At 49.2% G+C, this 27,192-nt stretch overlaps 1 protein-coding gene across 3 annotated transcripts; it reads left to right on the top strand.

The window, feature by feature from the left end:
- Positions 1-1,406: 1,406 nt before the first annotated feature.
- CCDC13 (coiled-coil domain containing 13) lies at positions 1,407-26,044 on the top strand (the record flags this gene model as incomplete). Of its 3 annotated transcripts, none has more annotated exon segments than XM_040352171.1 (7): positions 1,407-1,565; positions 4,538-4,744; positions 6,501-6,637; positions 13,520-13,603; positions 15,882-16,138; positions 21,812-21,914; positions 25,229-26,044. In XM_040352171.1, coding segments are annotated over 7 exon segments (1,113 nt in total), but the record flags the coding sequence as incomplete, so codon positions are not given.
- Positions 26,045-27,192: the final 1,148 nt, after the last annotated feature.

The raw sequence follows: 27,192 nt of genomic DNA, 5'->3' as shown, positions 1-27,192 counted from the left end.
TGGGAGGAATAGTGTCCCATCATTGGTGTAAGTGGGAGGAATAGTGCCCCATCATTGGTATCACTGGGAGGAATAGTGCCCCATCAGTGGGAGGAATAGTGCCAGCTTTATGCAGATGCTGATGTTGGGTGGATCCCGACATTATTGTCAGGATGCATCCACACATTGGACCAGCCCTGTGATGTCAGCCAACAGCAGCAGGCATTAGCCGCCAATTAAGTTAAAGTCCCTGCTTGTTCCATACCTCCCAACTTTTTGAGATGGGAATGAGGGACACCTATCGGCAAAAGTATGCAGGCATAGGACACACCCATTGCCACGCCCCCTTAAAGGAGAATTGTACAAAAAAACAAGATTGGTTAAACCCACAAGTTCTTTTTTTTTTTTACTACTTTTTCTTTATATGGGCTTTTGAAATTTACAAATGCAGCAATTTAGAAATCAGATGAAAGGTTTGGCTCTGAAAAACACTTTTTGATAGATAAAAAGTGAATTTTATACACATCTATATAGATCAGACCAAAATGAGGGACACATGAGGAGGAATGAGGGACAGAGGGACATTGCTCCAAATCAGGGACAGTTGGAAGCTATGCTTGTTGTATAACAATCCGCCAAAGCAGCAGCAGCTGTCATGCAGGGATTACCCCGCCTGAAACCGAATGTGATGAAATAGTCCCCTTTCTGCCCCCGGACCCCTTTCTGAACAGCGGGACATTTTCTAAAAGCTGTGACTGTCCCGCCAAATCCGGGACTGTTGCCAAGTATAAAACTGGCACATACTAAAGGCCAGGGCTGGACTGGGACAGAAATTTGGCCCTGGACTTCATCCAGACTGGCCCACTTTGACAGGTCTCTCCCATGGCGGCCGAACAACTCCCGCACCCCCCCCCCCCCCCCCCCCAGCCACCCAAGCCCCCTCTCCCCCTTCACTAGCCGTTCTACTTTATTAGAGTAGAACGGCTGGTACTGGTATTCTTATAGGCAGTACCAGTGGGGAAGCTAGACATTATTTCACCCGGGGCAAAGAATCAGTTCAGTGCCCCCCCTTATGGGACAAGATTAGGCAGAAGTGAGAAACTCCCAGGTCATAGCTGTTGAGTCCCCCCATGCTCTCCTGTTGTCCCCCCCTGCTCCTCTGGTCCTCCCCCTGCTTTTTTGTTCCCCCCAGGTGAGTGCTGCGGGGAGGGAGAGACAGAGGAGCGAAGGGGGGCAGCGGTCCGCTGTCACTGAAGCCGGCCCACTGAGCCATCGGCCCACCGGGAAACTCCCTGTAGTCCCAATGGCCAGTCCATCCCTGCTAAAGGCTTCATGTACTAGTAGTTATGTTTGTTTTCCTATAATGCTATTGTTGTTGCTTCCATGTTGTCTCGTTGTTCTAATCCTAGAGACTGATCGGGGAACACGACACTCTCAGAAGGGAACACGAGGATCTGAAAAAGAAGTTTGAGGCCTCCAAAGCCAGGAACCGATCTCTGTCCAATGATCTGAAGACCCAAAAGTTGCAAATGACGACGCTGCTGGATAAAGGGAAGCATGACGATGAACTCATAGACGCCCTGCTGGTACTGTGTGTTGGTTATTCTTAAAGGAAATTAATAGTATTTTCAGAATTTTTTTTTAGTTAAAAGAGATCAGGATGAGTTTTAATAATTTATACAAATTATTTTAAAAGCCTTAATTTTGCATATCATTTGCAAGAATATAAATATATGGTCACAGCCATTATTTTTCATTACACACTTTAAGATTCGGCCTTTTCTGGAACTTTTTGTTTTCAAGTAAAAACCTGTATTGTTTTGCTAGAAAATTACTTATAACTCCCACACATTATACAGTGGAACTTGGATTACGAGTATAATCCGTTTCAGGAGAATTCTCGTAATCCAAAGTACTTGCATATCAAAGTGAGTTTCCCAATAGAAGTCAATGGGCTAGATTCAGATAGGTTAGCGGATCTTTAGATCCGCTAACCTATCTCAATTACGATACGCCGCCGCAAGTTTTTGAGGCAAGTGCTTTGCAATTTGCGGCGGTGTATCGTAAATCCCCCGGCGGAATTCAAATTCCGTGGGTAGGGGGCGTGTAAAATTTAAATCAGGCGCGTCCCCGCGCCGAACGAACTGCGCATGCGCCATCCGTAAAATTTCCCAGCGTGCATTGCTCTAAATGACGTCGCTAGGACGTCATTGGTTTTGACGTGAACGTAAATTACGTCCATCCGTATTCGCAAACGACTTACGCAAACAACGTAAAAAATTAAAAATTCAACCCAGGAACGACGGCCATACTTGACATAGGATACACCGCATATAGCAGGGGTAACTATACGCCGGAAAAAGCCGAGCGCAAACGACGTAAAAAAAAAGCGCCGGTCGTTCGTTTCTGAATCGGCGGATCTCCTCATTTGCATATTTCTCGCGTATACAAACGGAAGCGCCACCTAGCGGCCAGCGTGAGATTGCAGCCTAAGATCCGACGGTGTAAGAGACTTACACCTGTCGGATCTTAGGGAGATCTATGCGTAACCTGATTCTATGAATCAGGCGCATAGATACGACGGCCGGACTCAGAGATACGACGGCGTATCAGGAGATACGCCGTCGTATCTTCTTTCTGAATCCGGGCCAATGGAAACTAAAATAATTTGTTTCCGCATTGACGTCAATGGCATGCAATACCGCATGTGGCCAGAGGTTGGGGGGGGGGCACCGAAGAGCCTCAGAAATGATCGGGGACAGCTTGGCTGACCTCGGAAAGGCTCGGAAACACCCGGTAACTGAGTATTTCCGAACGCCTCCAATCGGCTCCGCTCAGCTCTGCTGGGCTCCAGCGCCTCCGCACCTCTGGTCAAATGCGGTGCTGCACACCCCATTAGCTTGAATTCTGCTCGTTTTGCGAAAAAACAACACTCGCAAACACTCGCAAACCAAAAAAAAGTTGCACGTCTTTCAAAATCCTTGTTAACCGCGTTACTCATAAACCGAGGCTCCTATCTATCTATATATATACACACAAGTCCCTAGAGAATAAAATGGCGATTGTTGAAATTATGTCACATGGTATTTGCGCAACGTTTTTCAAATGCAATGTTTTTGTAAAAAATACCTCCAATTAATTGTTAAAAAAAATCACAATATATAAGGCTGGGCGTCAGCGGCTGGTGCCAGCTCTAGGTCAGTTGAGTCAACCGCAATGCCCCCCCGGTCATCCAGTCCGGCACTTATCCCATCTAGGTTGCGGCATCAGCTCCTGTGTCCTCTCCTCCTCTTCTGCATCATGGGTCTCAGACCCGCTTCCTGATTGGCTTGGAGAAGGGTCAGTGTGGAAATGGTGAATATTAATTCGCTATTGTCACACAACTGGGTGGGCTCAGAGCCTCTGGCTCTAATCAAGTGCTTCACAAACACCCCCCCCCCCCCCCCCCCGCCATTGGAATCCATGGTACGGCGCTCTGCATGTAGATCAAGGGGGCCAGATGCATGGATGGGGGGGGCGGCGCCCGTGCGCCTCTAATGGACGGGTCACCACTGTGCAGCCACCTGGGGGAAAACAATGCACTCCATGTGTGGTGGATATTTTAGCAGATGCTTAGCAGTTATAATAAAACCCCTACTAAACTATTAGGCCCGGATTCACATACATCGGCGCATATTTATGCCGCCGTAGCGTATCTCTTTTACGCTACGCCGGCGCAGCGCACAGAGGCAAGCACTGGATTCACAAAGCACTTGCTCCCACTCGCTGTCAAAGATACGCTGGGTTTCCTCAGCGTAAGCCAGCGTAGGTGGAAGTGGGCGTGAGCCATGCTAATGAGGCGTGACCCCATGCAAATGATGGGCCAAGCGCCATAGAAGTACTTAAAATGAACGGCGCATGCGCCGTCCCGTGGCCGCATCCCAGTGCGCATGCTCAGAATCACGTCGAAACAACTGCCTAAGATACGACGGATCACTGCCTACGACGTGAACGTAACCTACGCCTAGTCATATTCACGTACAACGTAAACGACAAAAGATACGACGGCTTGTGTTCCCTGGTCCATACCTTTGCATGAGTTGCGCCTCCTATATGGGGAATAACTTTACGCCGGACGTACGACTTGCGCAAACCGCGTATATTATGCGCCGGGCGCTACAATGTTTGTGAATCGGCGTATCTCCCTCATTTGCATATGTGCATCGAAAATCTATGGGAGCAGCAAATGCGCCCGGCGTAACTATGCGCCCACGATACGACGGCGTAGGCAAGTTACGTCGGTCGTAGGAAGCCTATTTTCAGGCGTATCTAGTTTTGTGGGCACAGCGCACAGATACAACGGCGCATAGTTACACTTACGCGGCGTATCTCGAGATACGTCGGCGTAAGTGCTTTGTGAATCCGGGCCTTAGTACTCAATCTGCTCCAAAATCATAAATCACACTCTCAAGTGCCGATTTAGAAAACCAGTGAAATAAAATGTGATAATGAATCGCAATGAAATGAAGTGGAAATACGACTACAGCTGTAGCTTCTTACATTTCATACATCTTTCCAGGTCCAGCAGAAGAATATGCAGGAGATCCTCACCAACCTGAGCAAGCAGGAGCAGAAACAGCAAGACTCGCAGCAATCCCTGAGCCTGCACCTGAACAACGAGAACCAGAAGCAGAACTCGCTGGTCAATCAGCTGAAACTGATGGTGGTGGAGAGGGAGGCCAAGGTGAAAGAGCTGGAGGTGGAAATCCAGCAACTGACCACCAAGGTAAAACGTTAAGTGGACCTCTCGGTTCCTGACCTGTCACAATATACAACAACTGTATCATTTTCCATCCTGGACCCCCAACCCAGTCACTGTCTATGCCAGGCATGTACTGGCCATCGGGACTACCGGGAGTTTCCCGGTGGGCCGATGGGTCAGTGGGCCGGTTTCAGTGACAGCTTGTCAAAGTAATGGCTGCACAGCCATTAATTTGAGCTCCGCTGTACCCGCTCCAGCCGAACTCTCGTGCCCTCCACGCTTACCGGAGCCGCCGGCCTTAAAGGGGTTGTAAAGGTACAAAAAATGTTTTCCTAAATAGCTTCCTTACCCTTAGTGCAGTCCTCCTTCATTTACCTCATCCTTCCATTTTGCCTTTAAATGTCCTTATTTCTTCTGAGAAATCCTCACTTCCTGTTCTTCTGTCTGTAACTCCACACAGTAATGCAACACTTTCTCCCTGGTGTGGAGTGTCATGCTCGCCCCCTCCCTTGGACTACAGGAGAGTCAGGACGCTCTCTACATGCAGATAGAGAAAGGAGCTGTGTGTTAGTGGGCGTCCTGACTCTCCTGTAGTCCAAGGGAGGGGGGCGAGCACGACTCTCCACACCAGGGAGAAAGCCTCGCATTACTGTGTGGAGTTACAGACAGAAGAACAGGAAGTGAGGATTTCTCAGAAGAAATAAGGACATTTAAAAGCAAAATGGAAGGATGAGGTAAGTGAAGGAGGACTGCACTGAGGTAAAGGAAGATATTTAGGAAAAATAATTATACCTTTACAACCCTTTTAAGCACCATACAGCCAGGGCCGATCCTAGGGTCACAGGTGCCTGGGTGCAGAAATATTTCTGGCGCCCCCACATGGGCGTGGTCATTTTACTAACTCCTCCCCTTTACAATTGTTTCCATGTCAATGACTCAACCACAGAGATGCTCCCCCACGAAGTCTTCATTACCCTGGGATCCTTACATGATCTCTTAATAATAAACAAAATACAGGAAGAGAAGCAGAGTACTTTATTGGGGACCTGGAGGGGGGGCTCTCTGATGGACACAGAGAGGGATTCTGTTAGAGAGTCTGTTAGAGAGACCCCCAGACATACTACAGACATGATACAGGAGATGGTCAGAGACTGCAGACATTGTACAGGAGATGGTCAGAGACTACAGACATAATACAGGAGACGGTCAGAGACTGCAGACGTGGTACAAGAGATGGTCAGAGAGTGCAGACATAGTAAAGGAGATGGTCAGAGACTGCAGACGTGGTACAGGAGATGGTCAGAGAGTGCAGACATAGTAAAGGAGATGGTCAGAGACTACAGACATAATACAGGAGACGGTCAGAGACTGCAGACGTGGTACAGGAGATGGTCAGAGACTGCAGACATAGTACAGGAGATGATCAGAGACTGCAGACATGGTACAAGAGACGGTCAGAGACTGCAGACATAGTACAGGAGATGGTCAGAGACACATCAGTTCTGGACGGACACACACCTATGCTCAGAACACTAGTTCTGGACGGACACAAACAAGGAGATTAGGAGGGAGGGGAGAACTCTGCCACTTCGGCGCCCTCACCTTTGCAGGCGCCTGAGTGCAAAGCACCCTGTGTACCCTGCCTAGGATCGGCCCTGCATACAGCCATATGATGTGACCAAATCCCCATTGTTTTTCAGGTGTTTTAAATAGCCTTGCAGGGGTTAAATGTCATGTTTTGCATGGTGTGCGCTGTAATATTTTTTTCTTTTGTGTCTAGAGTTCCCCTAGAAGGCCGTCCAGTATGAAGATTTTAGGAGCTGATGAGTCGCTAGATGGGGTCAGGATGGACAAGCGGCTTCCAGGGCGGTCCCTGTCTGACATCGGAGACCACATGGGCTCAGTCGCCTCAGCTAGGTAACACTGGAGTTCTTTCTCCAAGGCTACATTCACACTGTGGTAACACCTGATTTTTGCACGCAGTCACATCCTGTGCAAGAAAAATATTTGTAAGGCCCTTTTGACACCTGTGCGACTTGTCCTGTGACTTGGGACTGCAAAGTTGCATGACAAGTCGCACCCCATGATTTCCAATGAGTACCGTTCATATATGTGCAACTCCAAAGTAGTCCCTGTACTACTTTGATCTGACTTTGAGGCGGCTTGAGGTCCAAAAAAATGGTGTCAAAATCGTGCGACTTTCAGGTCGCACAAGTGTGAAAGGGGAGACTAAAGGCACTCCAAATGTAGCAACTGAATGCTCTGTCTTTTCTGTGAAAAATGTGCGTCAAACGCAGCAAACTGCGCGGTTAGGGGCTCTTTCACACTAGTGGTTGAGGGGCAGGAAAATCACATGGCTGAGCCGTGCTTTTATCGCTACCCAACCACTACCCCCCCCCCCTTTACCTGCACAGCTCACTGCTGGGGTAAACACATGCCGCACCCACAATGCTTTGTGGCTGCGGCAGAAATTGCACCCCTGGTCGCATTCAGCATGCGTAGCACCAACTGAACAAGATCTATTCATGTGAATGGGGCCGCTATGCATGCCCCCCGCAACCAAACGCCATGCAAATACGCCAAGCTTGAGAATTAAAAAGATGCATGAGCTTCTTTACTGCGTTTGACACACACATAGGGCAGCCCATTCATTTCACACGGACTGCCTTATGTGTCAAACGTGGCAAAGATCATCCACCTGTGAATGTTGCATCCAAAATGTTTATTGTCCCATGTGCTAGATCATTAATAGTACCATTGGAGGGTCTCCTCCCTAAATACAGTGGCCCCTCGGATTACGAGGATAATCCATTCCAGGAGAACGCTCGTAATCCAAAGCACTGGCATATCAAAGCGAATTTCCCCATAGAAGTCAATGGAAACTAAAATAATTTGTTCCACATGTAAAGCAATTTAAAAAAATATATATGTGATGGAATTCTAAATACCCCTCCAATGGACAAATATACACATCAAAATACACTATATTGTCACATAAACTTTATTGGTTTCTTGTTTTATCCTTGCATATCACAAAATATAATTAGCTAGATTCAGAGAGAGTTACGGCGGCGTATCAGTAGATACGCCGTCGTAACTCTGAATCTACGCCGTCGTAAATTAAGGTGTATTCTGGAAACCAGATACGCTTAAATTAGGCTAAGATACGAGCGGCGTAAGTCTCCTACACCGTCGTATTTTAGGGTGCATATTTACGCTGGCCGCTAGGTGGCGCTTCCGTTGTTTTCCGCGACGAATATGCAAATGAGCAAGATACGCCGATTCACAAACGTACGTGCGCCCGTCGCAATTAGTTACGCCGTTTACGTAAGAGATACGCCGGCGTAAAGATAAAGCTGCTCCCTAGGTGGCGCAGCCCATGCGAGGTATGGACGTCGGAACAAGCCTATCTTTTTACGTTTGCGTAAGACGAATAGGGCTGGACGTAATTTTCCTTGCGGCGTACTTTGGAGCAATGCACACTGGTATATGTCCACGGACGGCACATGCGCCGTTCGTTTAAAAACGTCAATCACGTCGGGTCACGAGTCATTAACATAAAACACGCCCCCCTGTTCCTCATTTGAATTAGGCGCGCTTACGCCGGCCCATTTACGCTGCGCCGCCGTAACTTAGGAGGCAAGTGCTTTGTGAATACAGCACTTGCCTCTCTGACTTACGGCGGCGTAGCGTATATGCGATACACTACGCCGCCTCAAAGTTAAGCCAGTCTTTCTGAATCTGGCTAAATATTTGTTAGAATTATTATAATATACTAATCCATGTATCCATGAACTTGGCATCCCAGTCTTAGTCCGTAGGGTTCAATATTGAGTTGGCCCGCCCTTTGCCGCTATAACAGCTTCAACTCTTCTGGGAAGGCCGTCCACAAGGTTTAGGAGTGTGTCTATGGGAATGTTTGACCGTTCTTCCAGAAGAGCATTTGTGAGGCCAGGCACTGATGTAGGACGAGAAGTCCTGGCTCACAGACTCCACTCTAATTCGTTGCAAAGGTGTTCTATCGGGTTGCAGTCGGGACTCTGTGCAATCCAGTCAAGTTCCTCCAAACTCGCTCATCCATGTCTTTATGGACCTTGCTTTGTGCACTGGTGTGCTGTTGATCTGCCGATATGGTTCCGGCTATCCAGATGGTTCCCGTAAGGACTGCGCAGGCGCAATCCTTGCCGACGGAAATCTCCGAACCTCGGCCGGCATTCAGGGCGACGTGGAATTTGAGGAAAGTGGCCAGTCGGCCTCACGTCCTCGCTTCGCTTGGACGGCTCGCTCGGCCTCCTGGCTCTTTTGTACGCCGGCCGAGGTTCGGAGATTCCGTCGGCAAGGATTGCGCCTGCGCAGTCCTTACAGGAACCATCTGGATAGGGGAACCATAACGACAAGTCACCGTCATGTTGGAACAGGAAGGGCCCTGTCCCCAAACTGTTCCCACAAAGTTGGGAGCATGAAATTGTCCAAAATGTCTTGGTATGCTGACGCCTTAAGAGTTCCCTTCACTGGAACTAAGGGGGCCAACCCAACCCCTGAAAAACAACCCCACATCATAATCCCCCCTCCACCAAATGATTTGAACCAGTGCACAAAGCAAGGTCCATAAAGACACGAATTAGTGAGTTTGGGGTGGAGGAACTTGACTGGCCTGCACAGAGTCCTGACCGAACACCTTTTGAGATGAATTAGAGCGGAGACTGTGAGCCTGGACTTCTCGTCCAACATCAGTGCCTGACCTCACAAATGCTCTTCTGGAAGAATGGTCAAACATTCCCATAGACACACTCCTAAACCTTGTGGACAGGGCCGGCGCTAGCAATGGGCCGATCAGGCGGCTGCCTAGAGCGCCAGGGTAAGGGTGGCGGCAAAATCCGGATCCCCAGCCACTTGCTGGGGATTCAGGTTATTAAAGAACGTCCAGGACTGACTTTTTTTTAAATACATAACATACTGCCTTATGGCGCCAGCCGCCAGGCTAGGGTGTGCCTGCGCCTGTGAAGACATCCCGGACCACTCTGCAGTGCCGCCCTAGCAATGAGAAGATGAGGGGAGAGGAGCCAAGACAAGGAGCAGCCGAGGAGTGCTCGATGGAACCGGCTGGGGCGGATGAGATGGAAGCCCTGCATACCGGCTTGCCGCGATATTCGCTCCCCCTCCTCCTGGTTGCTCGGGGATCTGTTGTGAGAGGACAGGCAGGCAGCAGCAGCGCCGCTCTCATAGTAAAGCCATCACTCGCCGCTGACAGGTATAGTGGAAGCATAGGCAGCACGGTCATACATGCTGCAGCCTGCGGTCACAAATAAAAAATGTACTCTGCTTGTGAAGTTTGTAGTACGTTGCACTGTATACAGATGAGGGACAGATGTGTGTGTGTGGGGGGGCAGACTTGCAGGGGGTACAGAGAGGAAATGATTGGTGTGTGGGGCATGTAGAGGTGCAGAGGGGAACAGAGGTGCGAAGGGGGTACAGATGTATGTGTGGGGGGGGGGGGGGGGACAGACATGCAGAGGGGGAACAGGTGGGGAGGGGGGGACAGATGTGCAGGGGGGTACAGAGAGGAAATGATGTGTGTGTGGGGGGCATTCAGAGGGGAACAGAGGTGTGGAAGGGGGTGCATAGGGGAACAGAGGTGCGGAGGGGGGCTGCAGAGGGGAACAGAGGTGCAGAGGGGGGTTGCAGAGGTGCGGAGGGGGGGTGCAGAGGGTAACAGAGTTGCATAGGGGGGGGTGCAGAGGGGAACAGAGTTGCAGAGGGGAACAGAGTTGCAGAGGGGGGGAGATGCGGAGGGAAACAGAGGTGTGGAAGGGGGTGCAGAGTTGCGGAGGGGGGTGCAGAGGAGAACAGAGTTGCTGAGGGGAACAGAGGTGTGGAAGGGGGTGCGGAGGGGAACAGAGGTGTGGAAGGGGGTGCAGAGGGGAACAGAGGTGTGGAAGGGGGTGCAGAGGGGCACAAAGGTGCGGAGAGGGGCTGCAGAGGGGAACAGAGGTGCGGAGGGGGGTGCAGAGGTGCGGAGGGCAGGTGCAGAGGGGAACAGAGGTGCGGAGGGGGGGTGCAGAGGGGAACAGAGGTGCGGAGGGGGGTGCAGAGATGCGGAGGGCAGGTGCAGAGGGGAACAGAGGTGCGGAGGGGGGCTGCAGAGGGGAACAGAGGTGCGGAGGGGGGCTGCAGAGGGGAACAGAGGTGCGGAGGGGGGCTGCAGAGGGGAACAGAGGTGCGGAGGGGGGCGCAGAGGTGCGGAGGGGGGGTGCAGAGGGGAACAGAGGTGTGGAGGGGGGGTGCAGAGAGAAACAAAGGTGCGGAGGGGGATGCAGAGGGGAACAGAGGTGCGGAGGGGGGGTGCAGAGGGAAACAAAGGTGCGGAGGGGGATGCAGAGGGGAACAGAGGTGCGGAGGGGGGTGCAGAGGGGGAACAGGTGCGGAGGGGGGGTGCAGAGGACCACGGCTGAAGAAATAGGTGAAGAGGCACCGCAAAAATCTCAGTGAGGGGCAGAGCCTATGGGGGGGGGGGGGGGGGAAAAATTAGGTTTCGCCTAGGGTGTCAAAAATCCTTGCACCAGCCCTGCTTGTGGACGGCCTTCCCAGAAGAGTTGAAGCTGCTATATCTTCAAAGGGCGGAGCCAACTCAATATTGAACCCTCCGGACTAAGACTGGGATGCTATTAAAGATCGTGAGTGTGTGTAAAGGGAGTCAGTCAGTGTTGATGGGGAAACCTCCTAACTGTGGTGGGAGGAAAAAAAATTGCATAATGTATGGGCTGCTGTAGTTCCCATCTGTTATGTTGGCTGTTTTATTCTTTGTATTTCTTTTGTTATTATCGCTGCGCTGATTTGATTCATATGTATGACCAGCTTGATGTAAATATCATTATTATTATTATTATTATTATTATTATTATTATTTTATACATTTATTTATTTGTGTTTATTCATAAGGTCAGCTATATTATCTCATTCTGTATGTATGTTGTATATCTGTACAGCGTAATGGTGATCAGCGATGGCGATAACAGTGAAAAATGACATACCTCCCAACTTTTTGAGATGGGAATGGGGGACACCTATCAGCAAAAGTATGCAGGCATAGGACACACCCCCTTGCCACGCCCCTTAAAGGAGAATTGTACAAAAAAACAAGATTAGTTAAACCCACAAGTGCTTTCTTTTACCACTACTATTTGTTTATACAGTGGAACCTCAGATTACGAGAATAATCCGTTTCAGGAGAATACTTGTAATCCAAAGCACTCGCATATCAAAGCGAGTTTCCCCATTGAAGTCAATGGGCCAGATTCACAAAGCACTTACGCCAACGTATAACAAGGTACGCCGACGTAAGTTCAAATGTGCGCTGTCGTATCTGTGCGCCAGACCCACAAACTAAGATGCGCCTAAAACCAGGCTACACCCCGCCGACCCCCGCACATTTAGGCTGGGCGCATGGTGCCGCTCCCATTGATTAGCCATTCAAACATGCAAATGAGAGAAATACGGCGATTCACGAACCTGCGTGCGCCCGACGCAGGCTACGTGAGGTGCGCGTAAGTTGTACGTCCGGCGTAAAGTTATTCCCCATAAAGGAGGTGCAACCCAGCAACAGAGATGCAAAGGTCTGCACCAGGGAACACAAGCTGGCATATTTTACGTTGGACGTGTGTCTGGCTGGGCGTAGGTTACGTTCACGCCGTACGCAGTGATCAGGCGTAGTTTTGGCAGTTGTTCCGACGTGGTTGTGAGCATGCGCAGGGGGATGCATCCACGTCACAGCGCATGCACAGTTCGTGATACGTATCTGTCTGGCGCTCGGCCCATCATTTGCATGGGGTCACGCCTCATTTGCATGGGTCACGCCCACTTTCACCTACGCCGGCCTGCGCCCTCGAAACCTACGCCAGGCTGACTCAGCGTTGGGAGCAATAGCTTGCTGAATGCAATGCTTACCTCTCTGCGCTACATTGGCGTGGCGTATGGCGTTTGCGCTACGGCAGCGTAATGTGCACCCACACTCTGTGAATCTGGGCCATGGAAACAAAAATAATAAGTTCCGCATTGACTTCAATGGCATGCAATACCGTATGTGGCCAGAGGTGGGGGGGGGGGGGGGGCTGGAGAGCTTCGTAATCACTCAGAAAGGCCCGAGGTCACCTCGGCTGAACTCGGAAAGCCTCGGGAACTGGATATTTACAAGATTTTACGGGCATTTCCAAAGGGCTCTGATCGCCTGCGATCGGCGCCATTCGGCGCCGGCGCCCCCCCACCTCAGGTCAAACGTGGTATTGCACACCGCTTTGGCCTGAATCCTGCTCGTTTTGAGAGACGACACACGCAAACCGAGTCAAGATTTTTTCTTTTTAAATGCTCGTATTGCGAAACGCTCGTTAACCGCGTTACTCGCAGTCCGAGGTTCCACTGTATTGGCTTCTGGAATTTACAAATGCAGCAAATTTAGAAATCAGATGAAAGGTTTAGCGCTGGGAAACACTTTTTGATAGATAAAAAGTGCATTTTATATACAACTCTATAGATCAGACCAACATGAGGGACAAATTAGGGGAAAAGAGGGACATTGCTCCAAATCAGGGACAGTCCCTCCAAATCCGGGACAGTTGGGAAACAGGAAGTGCCAAAGCAAAGACGTTTATGGCAGGATCACAGACATTAACAGGAAAGCTGCAGGTTTAAAAACATTGAAAATGACTTCTCCGACTCTGGGGAAGCTGGGAAATTCCTTCTTGCGGTGGGATTGCGACTTGTAGGATATTTTTATATCTCCTCTTATTTTATCTCCGAAAGCAGGACAGTCTCCAAACTGGGTCACGAGCTCGTAGAGGCCGCAGATTCCTCGTCTCCGGGCTTCACTATGGCTTCTTCATCTGGAAGGTGCGGAATAAACCGATCACATCCCGCTACTGCTGGGAACTCTCTGTTGTCATTGTTGCGTTTATGAGACTGTTAAAGTTTATTCAAACCCAGGAAGACGGGCGCACGCAGATTTAGAGCCCTTTCACACCGGGGCCGCTCCGCATTAGCGCCGCTTTACTGTCGTTTTAGCAGTGCTATTCAGCTGCTAGCGGGGCGCTTTTAACCCCCACCGCTGTCTCTCCATCCTGATGGGCTGAGATGCAGCAGCAGGAGGAACCATTGACTCCCGCTGCTGTCAATCACAGCCAATGGAGCGGGGGGGGGGGGGGGCAGGGCTGAGCTCTCTGTGTCTTATGGCCGGTTCGGAAGCGAGCGTGCACGAGCGCCCCACAGCCATGAGCTTGACATCGCACCCGCCATATGATCCTGGATGCAAAGCTCTGCAAGCTCCTATAGGAAAAAATAAGAAGCGAATAGGTGAATTTATCTATTAAAAGCTGACCTTCCATGGCAAAGAAAAGGTCCAGCCCCCTTTTCTGACAGCCCTTCCCAACACAATGCCATTTATAAAGTGAACCAAGTCCCCCCCTTTAGCACAAATCCCCCCCTCCTAGCACAAAATCTTCCTAGCATAGCCCTCCCCCACCCAAATCACCCTCCCAGCACAACTCCCCCCCCCCCCCAAATCACCCCTCCTAGCATAAACCCTCCCAAATCACCTCCCTCCTAGCATAGCCCTCCCCCACCCAAATCACCCTCCAAGCCAAACCCCCCCCCCCCCCAAATACCCCCTCCTAGCACAAACCCTCCCAAATTACCCCCCTCCTAACATAGCCCTCCCCCACCCAAATCACCCTCCAAGCCAAGCCAAACCCCCCCTCCTAGCACAAACCCTCCCAAATAACCCCCCTCCTAGCATAGCCCTCCCCCACCCAAATCACCCTCCTAGCACAACTCCCCCCCCCCCCCCAAATCCTCCCTCCTAGCACAAACCCTCCCAAATCGCCCCCCTCCTAGCATGGCTCCCCCACCCAAATCACCCTCCCAGCACAACCCCAAAGCATAAACCCTCCCAAATCACCTCCCTCCTAGCATAGCCCTCCACCACCCAAATCCCCCTCCCAGCCAAGCCAACCACCCCCCCCCCAAATACCCCCTCCAAGCACAAACCCTCCCAAATCACCCCCTCCTAGCATAGCCCTCCCCCACCCAAATCACCCTCCCAGCCAACTCCCCCCCCCAAATCCCCCCTTCTAGCACAAACCCTCCCACATCACCCCCCTCCTAGCATAGCCCTCCCCCACCCAAATCACCCTCCCAGCACAACCCCCTCCCAAATCACCCCCCTCCTAGCATAGCCCTCCCCACCCACTTGACACCCATCCACTTGACACTCCCAAAGCCAGGAGGAGGTGTGGGTTGTGCTCTGTGTTCCCTCCCTCTCCTCTACCCCTCCCCCTCCTTACCTTCTTGTACATTTGGATCTGAGCGATCCTCTGTTCTGTATTAGGTAGTAGTTGATTTGGTAGCGCAGATACCCCTCATTATTCTCTGTTAACGCCCATGTACAGAGGAGGCAGAGAGCCGCGCCACCACTTTCTCTGTCCCCCTGTTCCTCTCTGTATACCTGCTGGCAAGTCCTTAGCAACCAATGACGTCATCAGTTGGTAGGATGCAGTCGGGCGTCCAGCTCAGCATTCCATTTTGCCTGGCAAGAGAGCGGGGAGGAGGTGTGGGCTGAGCTCTCTGCCTCCTCTGTACATGGGAGTTAGGAAAACAGTGCTCTCTCCCTCCTGTAACAGAGGATCGCTCAGACTGGACTGGTACCGCGGCACCCCCGAGGACTCCTAACGTCATCGCAGTTGAGAAACACTGGTCTCAGCAATCGGGCAGGGAGCTGTCCTCTATCTCAGTTGGCTCAGCAAGAAGAGTTACTGCCAGACTCCGCAGAGATCGCAGGTTCAGATCCAGGCCCTGAAATCCCATTCGCTATGTAAAGTTTGCTTTAAGGCAGGGGTCCTCCTATGGCCCTTCAGGAACTACAATTCCCATCATGCCTAGTCATGTCTGTGAATGTCAGAGTTTTACAATGCCTCATGGGACTTGTAGTTCCACAACAGCTGGAGGGCCGTAGTTTGAAGATCCCTGCTTTAGGTGAACTACACAAGAGGTTACATGGTAATGCAGTCATAAACTGGACATTCCGTACTGGAATCTAGAAGGCTGATTGTAAATGGTGCCATCACTGTATATACATTGTTGTATGTTTCTAAGTTTCCTGCCCTGTGTGTGACAGCTCGGAGCTGCGGGTGCAGACCGCGGAGTACAGAGCGCTGTGTCAGACCGCTGAGGTGGAAAGGGACCGGCTGATGGAACTGGTGTCAGTTCTGCAGAGGAGGACGGAGGAGAGCAACATGAAGGTCCTGGAAGCGGAGAAGAAGCTGCAGGAAGAGAGGCGACGCTGCGTTCATCTAGAACAACAGCTGGAGAAGATGAAGATGGACGCTGCAAAAAATGGCGGCACCCAAAAGATGTCTGCTCGCGGCAAAGCCGGTATGGCAGCCCATTCACTGTACCCTCATTCGCCACTAAGGCACTCTGATTGGATAGGAGGGTAATAAGGAGGGGGAAATTAGTTCCGAAGGGTGGAACCATGTAAAATATTCTGTTAGGCAGGACTTTTACTTTAAAAAAAATATGCTTTAAAGGACTTAAAGCCAAGTTGTTTTTTTTGTTTTTTTTTAAATCGGCACAAGGGACGGTACTTACATTGAGAGAGAAGTGTCCCTTGTGCTGGTGGCTGCTGCCTTAGTTAAAATATGTTCCATCCCCCATACCTTGCAGCAATAATCTTCAGGTGGTGCCAGTGGCAGCCTGTAATGCAGGGAGCACAGGCGCCACCCCCCTATCCAATGCGTCAGACCCCCTAATCTACATGCAGGGCCCCCCCAATCCATATCAGACCCTTTGAGTCTGGTATGGATTTTAAGGGCAACCCCCATGCCAAAACTGAGAAATAAAACAGCGTGGGGGTCCCCCCAATCTGTACCAGGCCCTTTGGATCTGGTATTGATTTTGAGGAGAACCCCATGCAAAAATTTTGAAAAAAAAAACAGTGTTAGGCCCCCTCATCCCTACCAGGCCCTTCGAGTCTGCTATGGATTTTAGGGGAACCCCACGCCAAATCTGAGAAATAAGTGTCCCCCCCCCCCCCTCAATCCATACCAGGCCCTTTGGGTCTGGTATGGATTTTAAGAGGAACCCCATGCCAAAATTGAGGGAAAAAAACAGTTTGCGGTCCACCCCCGCCCAATCCGTACCAGGCCCTTTAAACCTGGTATGGATTTTAAGGGGAACCCCATGCCAAAACTGAGGAAAAAAAACACAGTGGGGCCCCCGTCCCAATCTGTACCAGGCTCTTTGAGTCCGGTATGGATTGTAAGGAGAACCCCATGCCAAAACTGAGAAATTAAACAGTGTGGGGGTCCCCCCAATCTGCACCAGACCCATTGGATCTGGCATGGATTTTGAGGGAAACCCCATGCCAAAATTTAGAAAAAAAAATGTGTTGGGTCCCCCCCAATCTATACCAGGCCCTTCAAGTCTGCTATGGGTTTTAAGGGGAACCCCACGCCAAATCTGAGAAATAAAACGGTGTCCCCCCCCCCAATCCATATCAGGCCCTTTGGGTCTGACCCTATGCCAAAATTGATAAAAAAAATAGGGTGGGTTTCCCCCTAATCCATACCAGGCCCTTCGAGTCTGGTGTGGATTTTGAGGAGAACCCCACGCAAAATTGAGGGAAAAAACACAGGGCCAGAGTCTTGTAGTTCCTGCGGCGGCGTCGCGTAAGCTATTTACACTACGCCGCCCCAACTTACAGGAGCAAGTGCCGTATTCCCCAAACACTTGCTTTGTAGTTTGCGGCGGCGTAGTGTAATTGGCCCGGCGTATCCCCGCGTAATTCCAAGGGGGCGGCTTGTATTTAAATTAAGCGCGCCCCCGTGCCGTTCGAACTGCGAATGCGCCGGGCTTTAAATAGCCCAGTGCGCATGCTCCAGTTCTCGACGGAAAACGTCATTGACGCCGACGTGTGCGTCATTGACGTAATGTCGTATTCAAGTACGACTTACGAAAACGACGTACCCGACGGGAAAAGATGGCGCGGACCCAACGCCATACTTAACATGGCATACGTCGGACTGGCGTAAGGTTACCCCTCATATAGCAGGGGTAACCTTACGCTTACGCAAACGACGTAAGCGGCGGTTACGCGACGCAATTTCGTTCGGGAATCGGCGTATTAGGCTCATTTGCATAAACAAATGAGACCTGAACGCAAAAGCCACCTAGCGGCCGGCGGCGAATTACATTTAAGATCCGACAGTGTAAGTGACTTACACCTGTCGGATCTACAGCGTATCTATGCGAAAATGATTCTAGGAATCACTCGCATAGATACGCGGGCCAAAAAAGAGAGATACAACGGAGTTTCCTGAGATACTCCGTCGTAACTCTTCTGAGAATATGGCCCACAGTGGGGCCACCCCTCCCAATCTGTACCAGGCCCTTTGAGTCTGGTATGGCTTTTAAAGGGAACTCCAGAAATAAAACGGCGTGGGGGTCCCCCAATTTGTAACCAGCCCTTTGGATCTGGTATAGATTTTGAGGGGAACCCCATGCCAAAATTGAGGAAAACAGCGCAGGGGTCCCCCCAATCCATATCGGGCCCTTTGAGTCTGGTATGGATTTTAAGGGGAACCCCACGCCAAAATGTTTTAAAAAAAATGTGTTGTTAAGGACGCAGTGGCCGACTTTCCAGCCCGCTCCTTAAGGCCCCGTACAGACGACCGAACATGTCTGCTGAAACCGGTCCGCGGACCAGTTTCAGCAGACATGTTCAGTCATGTGTAGGCCCGAGCGGGCAGGATTCCAGCAAACATTTGCCCGCCGGGCCTTTTCCCAGCGGTCAAATATTTCTGGACTTGTTTTAAAACAGCCCGCATGAATCCTGCCCGCTCGGACATGTTCGGTCATCTGTACAGACCTACCGTACATGTCCGAGCGCCCGCCATCCCTCGCATGCGTCAAATGACTTTGACGCATGCGTGGAAGCATTTAACTGGCAGGGCCGCCCACGTCGCCGCGTCATCGTCGCGGTGACGGAGCGGACACGCCCCGCGTATTGTTTACGCACGGATTTCTATAAGATGGTGAGTACAGCCATCATACAGAAATCCCCGGCGGACCGGTTTCATCGTACATGTTTGCCCGTGTGTACCCGGCATTACAGCCAGCTATTTGTTTATTGTACTTGTTAAGGACAACAGCGGCCTTCTTCTTAGGGAAAAAAAAAATGCTGGCCACTGGAGCTTAGTGTTTTTTTCTTCTGACACAAAATGCTGCTAAAATCCTATGTGTGCATGAACACTGAGGCCCCGTACTCACGACCAAACATGTCTGCTGAAACTGGTCCGCAGACCAGTTTCAGCAGACATGTTTGGCCGTGTGTTGGCCCGAGCGGACCATTTTCGGGCGGATCGGACAGGTTTCCAGCGGACAACTGTTTCCTGGACTTGCTTTAAAACAGTCCGCTGGAAACCTGTCCGCCCGTCTGTACAGACCTACCGTACATGTCCTGCCGCCCGCCATCCCTCGCATGCGTCGAATGACTTCGACGCATGCGTGGAAGCATTTTAAAGGCAGGCCGCCCACGTCGCCGCGTCATTGTCGCGGCGACACCGCGTCATCGACGCGGCGACACCGCGGACACGCCCTGCGTATTGTTTACGCGCGGACCTCTGTTCGATGGTGTGTATAGCCATCGAACAGAAGTCCCCGGGCAGTCCCCGGCCAGACATGTCCGATGGAAACGGTCTGCAGACCGTTTTCATCGGACATGTCCTGCCGTGAGTACAAGGCCTGAGGATAACATGCAGGAGAGATTAGAGGCAGAAAAAAATAAAACCTGACGCTGCTAACAGTATTGTCAAATACGCCCGATGTGCATGAGGCCTGAAATTCATTGGGCCAGATCCACATAGAAATGGATAGGCGCAGCGTATCAGAGATACGCTACGCCGCCGTAACTTTTCCGGCTTTGGTTCGAATCCTGAAAGATTGCGCGCCGAAAGTTACGGCAGCGTAGTGTATTTCTGGCGGCGGAATTCAAATCGGCGATTAGGAGGCGTGATTCATTTAAATGAAGCACGTCCCCGCGCCGATTGAACTGCGCATTCTCCGTTTCTAAATTTCCCGCTGTGCTTTGCGTGAAATGACGTCGCAACAACGTCATTTTTTGAACTTAGACGTGAGTTACGTACATCCCTATTCACGGACGACTTGCGCAAAAAAAATAAAAATTCTAATTTCGACGCGGGAACGACGGCCATACTTAACATGGCAAGTCTATCTATACGCCGCAAAATAGCAGCTTTAACTATACGCCGGAAAAAGCCGACTAGAGACGACGTAAGAGAATGCGACGACCGCGCGTACGTTCGTGGATCGTCGGAAAAAGCTCATTTGCATACCCCCGACTCGGAAAACGACGCAAACTCCACCCAGCGGACGCCAAAGTATTGCATCTACGATCCGAATGCGTACGCCTGTCGGATCGAACCCAGATGCCGTCGTATCTTGGTTTGAGGATTCAAACTAAAGATACAACGCAGGAAATGTGAAAGTACGTATCAGTAGATACGCCGGCGTACTCTCTCTCTGGATCTGGCCCATTGTTTTGCCTATTTAGTGTAATTTAGAGGTAGAGATCCTTCTAACTCCATATATTCTCAGAGGATGTTTTTTTTGGGTCCTCATAGTACACAGTTGGTAGATGGTATTGATCTGACAGATACGGGTGGGGCCAGATTTCAGGAATCGGGAAAACTTTGGTGTACCCAACAGGTTCACTTTAGGTAACAAGCTGCCTTGTGTTTATTCTCTCTGTGTCCATTATCTGCTCCCTCCTGTATATACTCAGAGCTGTCTTTAAGGCAGGTCAAAAGGGGCAGCTGCCCTGGGTCCTGGCCTTGTTGTGGGGCCCAAAGCAGCTGCCTTATTCTTGCCAACTAGCCCAGTTTAAATTCCCTTGAAGTTTTAGTCCTGTGCTGTGTCCTGATATCTCAGTGTGAAGTGCTGCTACTAATGCTGCCCAGCTCTGCCCTATTGTTGTGTACAGATGACTCGCCTGCAGACCCTGTGTTTACATGTAAATAACCGTCATTCATATGTGAATAAGGGGAGCATTCATATGTAAACGAGGGGAACATTCATATGTAAATATATGTGGCATTCATATGTAAATAAAGGCAGCATTCATATGTATATCATGCCCCTCTGCAGTTAAGAGATGATGTGCTGTAACCTCTAGCAACTAATCAGTGAGCCGTAATGTGTGCTGTAACCTCTAGCAACCGATCAGTGAGCCATACTGTGTGCTGTAAACTCTAGCAACCGATCAGTGAGCAGTATTACTGTACAGTAATCTCTAGCAACCAATCACCAAGAAGAAATAATGTGCTGTAACCTCTAGCAACTAATCAGTGAGCTGTAATGTGTGCTGTAACCTCTAGCAACTGATCAGTGAGCCATACTGTGTGCTGTAAACTCTAGCAACCAATCAGTGAGCAGTATTACTGTACAGTAATCTCTAGTAACCAATCACCAAGAAGAAATCATGTGCTGTAACCTCTAGCAACTAATCAGTGAGCCGTAATGTGTGATGTAACCTCTAGCAACCGATCAGTGAGCAGTATTAATGTACAGTAATCTCTAGCAACCAATCACCAAGAAGAAATCATGTGCTGTAACCTCTAGCAACTAATCAGTGAGCCGTAATGTGTGATGTAACCTCTAGCAACCGATCAGTGAGCAGTATTAATGTACAGTAATCTCTAGCAACCAATCACCAAGAAGAAATCATGTGCTGTAACCTCTAGCAACTAATCAGTGAGACGTAATGTGTGCTGTAACCTCTAGCAATGAGTCAGTAAGTGGTAATGTGTGCTGTAACCTCTAGCAACCAATCGCAATCACTGCCGGATCTGATACAGTGAACTGATTTTAAGTCTAGCTGCTATTTATTGTGTGTCTCAGAGCAGGGGGAGAGCGAAATTAAATGGGGGGAGCCCAAGATTTTTTTTGCCCAGCGTCCAATCAACATTAAAGAGTGCCCTGTATATACTGAACGCTCCCTGTGAATTACAGACAATTTTCTCTCTACAGGACAGTCGCTCAGCAACTCCCGACTCTTCCTGAATATCAATGAAACCTCCGATTTATCCTCCAATGTGCCGCTGGAGACGCAGCTCGAGGAACTCCGCACAAAGTACGTCCGCTCTCTGTCCGGGTTTCTGGGGCCCATGCTGTGATGTTTTGAAGAGAACGGGTTCTATACATTTTCTTTTTTATTATGTTTAGGCCCAAAAAAATATAGAACTTTAAAAAAAAGTTTTTTTTTTTTTTTTATTTATTTTTTTAGCCTTTTTGCATATGAATGATCCTTTACTTTGCAGAGCTAAATGGCTTCAAGCAGACCTTCCACTTCTATGGAAAGATCCGCTCATTACAAGTTTCCCCCTTTAAACGCTGCAGATGGGGAAAAATAATATCCCCTATATTGCAAAAGTATTGGGACGCCTGCCCTTACACGCACATGAATGTTAATGGCATCCCGCGTACACACGACCATTTTGAATGGTCTAGAAAAAAACAACATTTTTTTTCAACCCGATTCTTGTCAAGCCGGCCTTGCCTACACGCGATCGTGAAAAAAAATGCTCGATCACAGCGCGGTGACGTACAACGCGTACGACGGCACTATAAAGGGGGAGTTCCAAGCGGATCACGATTTTTCAGTCCGTTACAGCGTGATGAATGTGCTACCTCCATTACAAACGGTAGTTTTACCAGAACGAGCGCTCCCGTCTCATAACTTGCTTCTGAGCATGCGCGTTATTTTCACGTCGTTAAAGCCCACACACGACCATTTTTTACGACGTTAAAAACGACGCAAAAATTTTGAGCATGTTCTAAATCTTTAATGCACATTTTTAACGTCGTGAAAAATGCTCTGGAGCCCATTGAATGACATTAACCACTTCAGCCCCAGACCATAATGCTGGTCAAAGACCAGAGCACTTTCTGCGATTCGGCACTGCGTCGCTTTAACTGACAATTGCGCGGTCGTGCGACTTGGCTCCCAAACAAAATTGGCGTCCTTTTTTTCCCACAAATAGAGCTTTCTTTTGGTGGTATTTGATCACCTCTGCGGTTTTTAGTTTTATAGAGCGACAATTTTGAAAAAATAATAATGTTTTTTACTTTTTGCTATAATAAATATCCCCCAAAAATATATAAAAAAAAGTTTTTTTTCCTCAGTTTAGGCCGATACGTATTCTTCTACCTATTTTTCTAAAAAAAAAATTTGCAATAAGCGTTTATTGATTGGTTTGCGCAAAAGTTATAGCGTTTACAAAATATGGGGTATTTTTATGGCATTATTATTAATATTTTTTTTTTACTAGTAATGGCGGCGATCAGCGATTTTTTTTTTGTACTGCGACATTATGGCGGACACTTTTGACACATTTTTGGGACCATTGGCATTTTTATAGCGATCAGTGCTATAAAACTGCATTGATTACTATAAAAATGCCACTGGCAGGGAAGGGGTTAACACTAGGGGGCGGGGAAGGGGTTAATCATGTTCCCTGGGTGTGTTCTAACTGTAGGGGGTGTGGCCTCACTAGGGGAAATGACTGATCTTCTGTTCATACATTGTATGAACAGAAGATCAGCATTTCTCTCCCTGACAGGACCAGGAGGTGTGTGTTAACACACAGCTCCCAGTCCTCGCTCTGTAACGAGCGATCGCGTGTGCCCGGCAGCGATCGCGCCCACCAGGCACGCGCACGGGAGTCGTTCCCTATGACAGGGAACAGACGATCAGTGATAGGCTCACTAGGAAGCACGAGGAGAAGTTTGTTTACACTTACCTCTCCCCGTTCTTCCTCTCTGTGACCCGATCGCGGGACACCGCCGGCGAACGGGTCCGCTGTTCCCGCGGGGACAGCCACGGAGAAGAGGACTGGGTCACGAGCGCGGCGGCACGCTCGCGACCCACGGCTGGGATCTCAAAGGGGACGCACATGTACGCCCTTGTGCCCAGCCGCGCCATTTTGTTGATGTATATCGTCGTGCGGCGGTCCTCAAGCGGTTAACTAAACAAGCTGAAGCTGGAAGCTGATTGGTAGTAGAGGCTGCTGGAGCATAGAGAGGATAAGTAGAGGCTGCTGGAGCATAGAGGGGATAAGTAGAGTCTGATGGAGCATAGAGAGGATTAGAGACTGCTGGAGTATAGAGAGAATAAGCAGAGACTGCTGGAGCATAGAGAGGGTAAGTAGAGACTGCTGGAGCATAGAGAGGGTAAGTAGAGACTGCTGGAGCATAGAGAGGGTAAGTAGAGACTGCTGGAGCATAGAGAGGGTAAGTAGAGACTGCTGGAGCATAGAGAGGGTAAGTAGAGACTGCTGGAGCATAGAGAGGGTAAGTAGAGACTGCTGGAGCATGGAGAGGGTAAGTAGAGACTGCTGGAGCATAGAGAGGGTAAGTAGAGGCTGCTGGAGCATAGAGAGGGTAAGTAGAGACTGATGGAGCATAGAGAGGATTAGAGACTGCTGGAGTATAGAGAGAATAAGCAGAGACTGCTGGAGCATAGAGAGGGTAAGTAGAGACTGCTGGAGCATAGAGGGGATAAGTAGACAGCTGGAGCATAGAGGGGATAAGTAGAGGCTGCTGGAGCATAGAGGGGATAAGTAGAGACTGCTGGAGCATAGAGAAGATAAGAAGAGACTGCTGGAGCATAGAGGGGGTAAGTAGAGACTGCTGGAGCATAGATGGGATAAGCAGAGGCTGCTGGAGCATTGAGAGGGTAAGTAGAGACTGCTGGAGCATAGAGGGGGTAAGTAGAGACTGCTGGAGCATAGAGGGGGTAAGTAGAGACTGCTGGAGCATAGAGGGGATAAGTTGAGACTGCTGGAGCATAGAGGGGATTAGTAGAGGCTGCTGGAGCATAGAGGGGATAAAAAGAGACTGCTGGAGCATAGAGGGGGTAAGTAGAGACTGCTGGAGCATAGAGGGGGTAAGTAGAGACTGCTGGAGCATAGAGGGGATAAGTAGAGACTGCTGGAGCATAGAGAGGATAAGTAGAGACTGCTGGAGCTTAGAGGGGATAAGTAGAGACAGCTGGAGCATAGAGGGGGTAAGTAGAGACTGCTGGAGCATGGAGGGGGTAAGTAGAGACTGCTGGAGCATAGAGAGGGTAAGTAGAGACTGCTGGAGCATAGAGAGGATAAGTAGAGGCTGCTGGAGCATAGAGAGGATAAGAAGAGAGTGCTGGAGCATAGAGGGGGTAAGTAGAGACTGCTGGAGCATAGAGGGGGTAAGTAGAGACTGCTGGAGCATAGAATAGATAAGTAGAGGTTGGCAATATTTATTTTTCGAAATGAGGCGGGGGTTGAAGAATCTGAAAAAGAAAATGATTGCGGTTCTTATGTAACGCTCTCTTCAGTGTGCTGTGGCTGCCGCCATGGCGCCTTTTCCCCGTTGCGCTCATCTTGAATTATCGCCTCCATATTTCAGGCTAGAAATAAAAGTCGATGAAAATGAAGCTCTGAAATCTGCTCTAAAAAGCGCCTTGAAAACGAAGGAGGACGACCTGAAACTCTACAATGAGATGATGGTCCAGGTGAAGCAAATCTTCCTACAAGCTCTGCGCCAGCACAAGCAGGAACGTGGCGCCCTCTAGTGTCTCTACACAGCTGCACCCGTGGCACACAGTGCAGCATATAGCAAAGAGTGTCTGGTTGGTGATGAGCCACATGCAGAGAACTTTCCACCAGTGGCCTCTCAGAAGGTTGTCAGCACAATAGAAGCACTTTGGGTGTACCATGTTTTCTGGATATCCCCTCATCTGGCATATATGGGCCTAGCAGACGCCATCCAGCAGCATCCCTTGATGTGATTGGATAAAGAGCACACAAAGGAGAGATCAAGCTTTGCCAGCCAACACATGGGCTGCCCTCGCATACCTGCTGCAGTTTTTTTACACTTTATGCTCAAATGCCGAGCCGTTCCCAACTGGAAAAACATCAACACTTCCAGGGAGTTTATTACAGCCTGTGTGGATGCAGAAGAAGTTGCTGGACTCGGCCTCACCTGCTAGTAACTGCCGCTATGCACAGTGAAGCTCATAGCAGCCCCAGGAGAGACGTGCTTCAATAAGGAAATGTGACGTGTTTTTGTATGTCTAGTTGTCCCAATGATACCAGTAGAGTCAGAGAATGTTCTAAAGTAAGAAATATATTACATCTGAATTCATTCTGATGTGAGGATACGAAGAAACTCAGGTCATTTTATTTAAAATGTGTATATATTTAAATAAAAATAAATAAAACAGATATGTCTTCTTATTTTCTAGTGTAAAAAGCTGCAAAATAAAATGTGCGGTGGAAACGCAGGCCCGCTTGTCGCCGCACACAGCGACCATTTCTATGATGCAGGTCTGTACATCCTGTGAAAGTAAAAAGTAGATCATAATTCAGAATATTCAGTAACACAACGTACAGTGAAACGCGTAGTTCTCCACAGCAGCCAATCAGTTTTCAGTTTACTGTGGGCAGACCAGTGAAAGATACATTCTGATTGGTTGCCACAAATTGCTCTTTAACTAGCTCCCCTCTAGAGCGATTGTTTCATTTGTTGCACACATGTTAAAGTGATTGTAAAACGTAAAAAAAAAAAAATAATAATAATAGCGCAAAAAATAAAAACCGCAGAGGTGATCAAATACCACCAAAAGAAATCTCTATTTGTGGGAAAAAAGGACCTAAAAGTTTTAGTATATTAACCACTTCAGCCCCGGACCATTTTGCTGGTCAAAGACCGGGCCTCTTTTTGCGATTCGGCACTGCGTCGCTTTAACTGACAATTGCGCGGTCGTGCGACGTGGCTCCCGAACAAAATTGACGTCCTTTTTTTCCCACAAATAGAGCTTTCTTTTGGTGGTATTTGGTCACCTCTGCGGTTTTTATTTTTTGCGCTATAAACAAAAATAGAGCGACAATTTTGAAAAAAAAAACACAATATATTGTACTTTTTGCTATAATAAATATCCCCCAAAAATATATAAAAAATCTTTTTTTTCCCCCTCAGTTTAGGCCGATACGTATTCTTCTACATATTTTTGGTAAAAAAAATCGCAATAAGCGTTTATTGATTGGTTTGTTTAAAAGTTATAGCGTTTACAAAATAGGGGATAGTTTTATGTCATTTTTATTAATGATTTTTATTTATTAGTAATGGCGGAAATCTGCGATTTTTATCGGGACTGCGACATTATGGCGGAGACATCGGACACTTTTGACGCTATTTTGGGACCATTGTCATTTATACAGCGATCAGTACAATAAAAATGCACTGATTACTGTGTAAATGACACTGGCAGGGAAGGGGATAACCACTAGGGGACGAGGAAGGGGTTAAGTGTGTCCTAGGAAGTGATTCTAACTGTGTGGGGGCTGGGCTACCAGTGACACGACAGCGAT

The sequence above is a fragment of the Rana temporaria genome, chromosome 5 (assembly GCF_905171775.1).
Source record: "Rana temporaria chromosome 5, aRanTem1.1, whole genome shotgun sequence".
Taxonomy (NCBI): Eukaryota; Metazoa; Chordata; class Amphibia; order Anura; family Ranidae; genus Rana; species Rana temporaria.
This window is presented reverse-complemented; position numbering and strand designations above follow the sequence as displayed.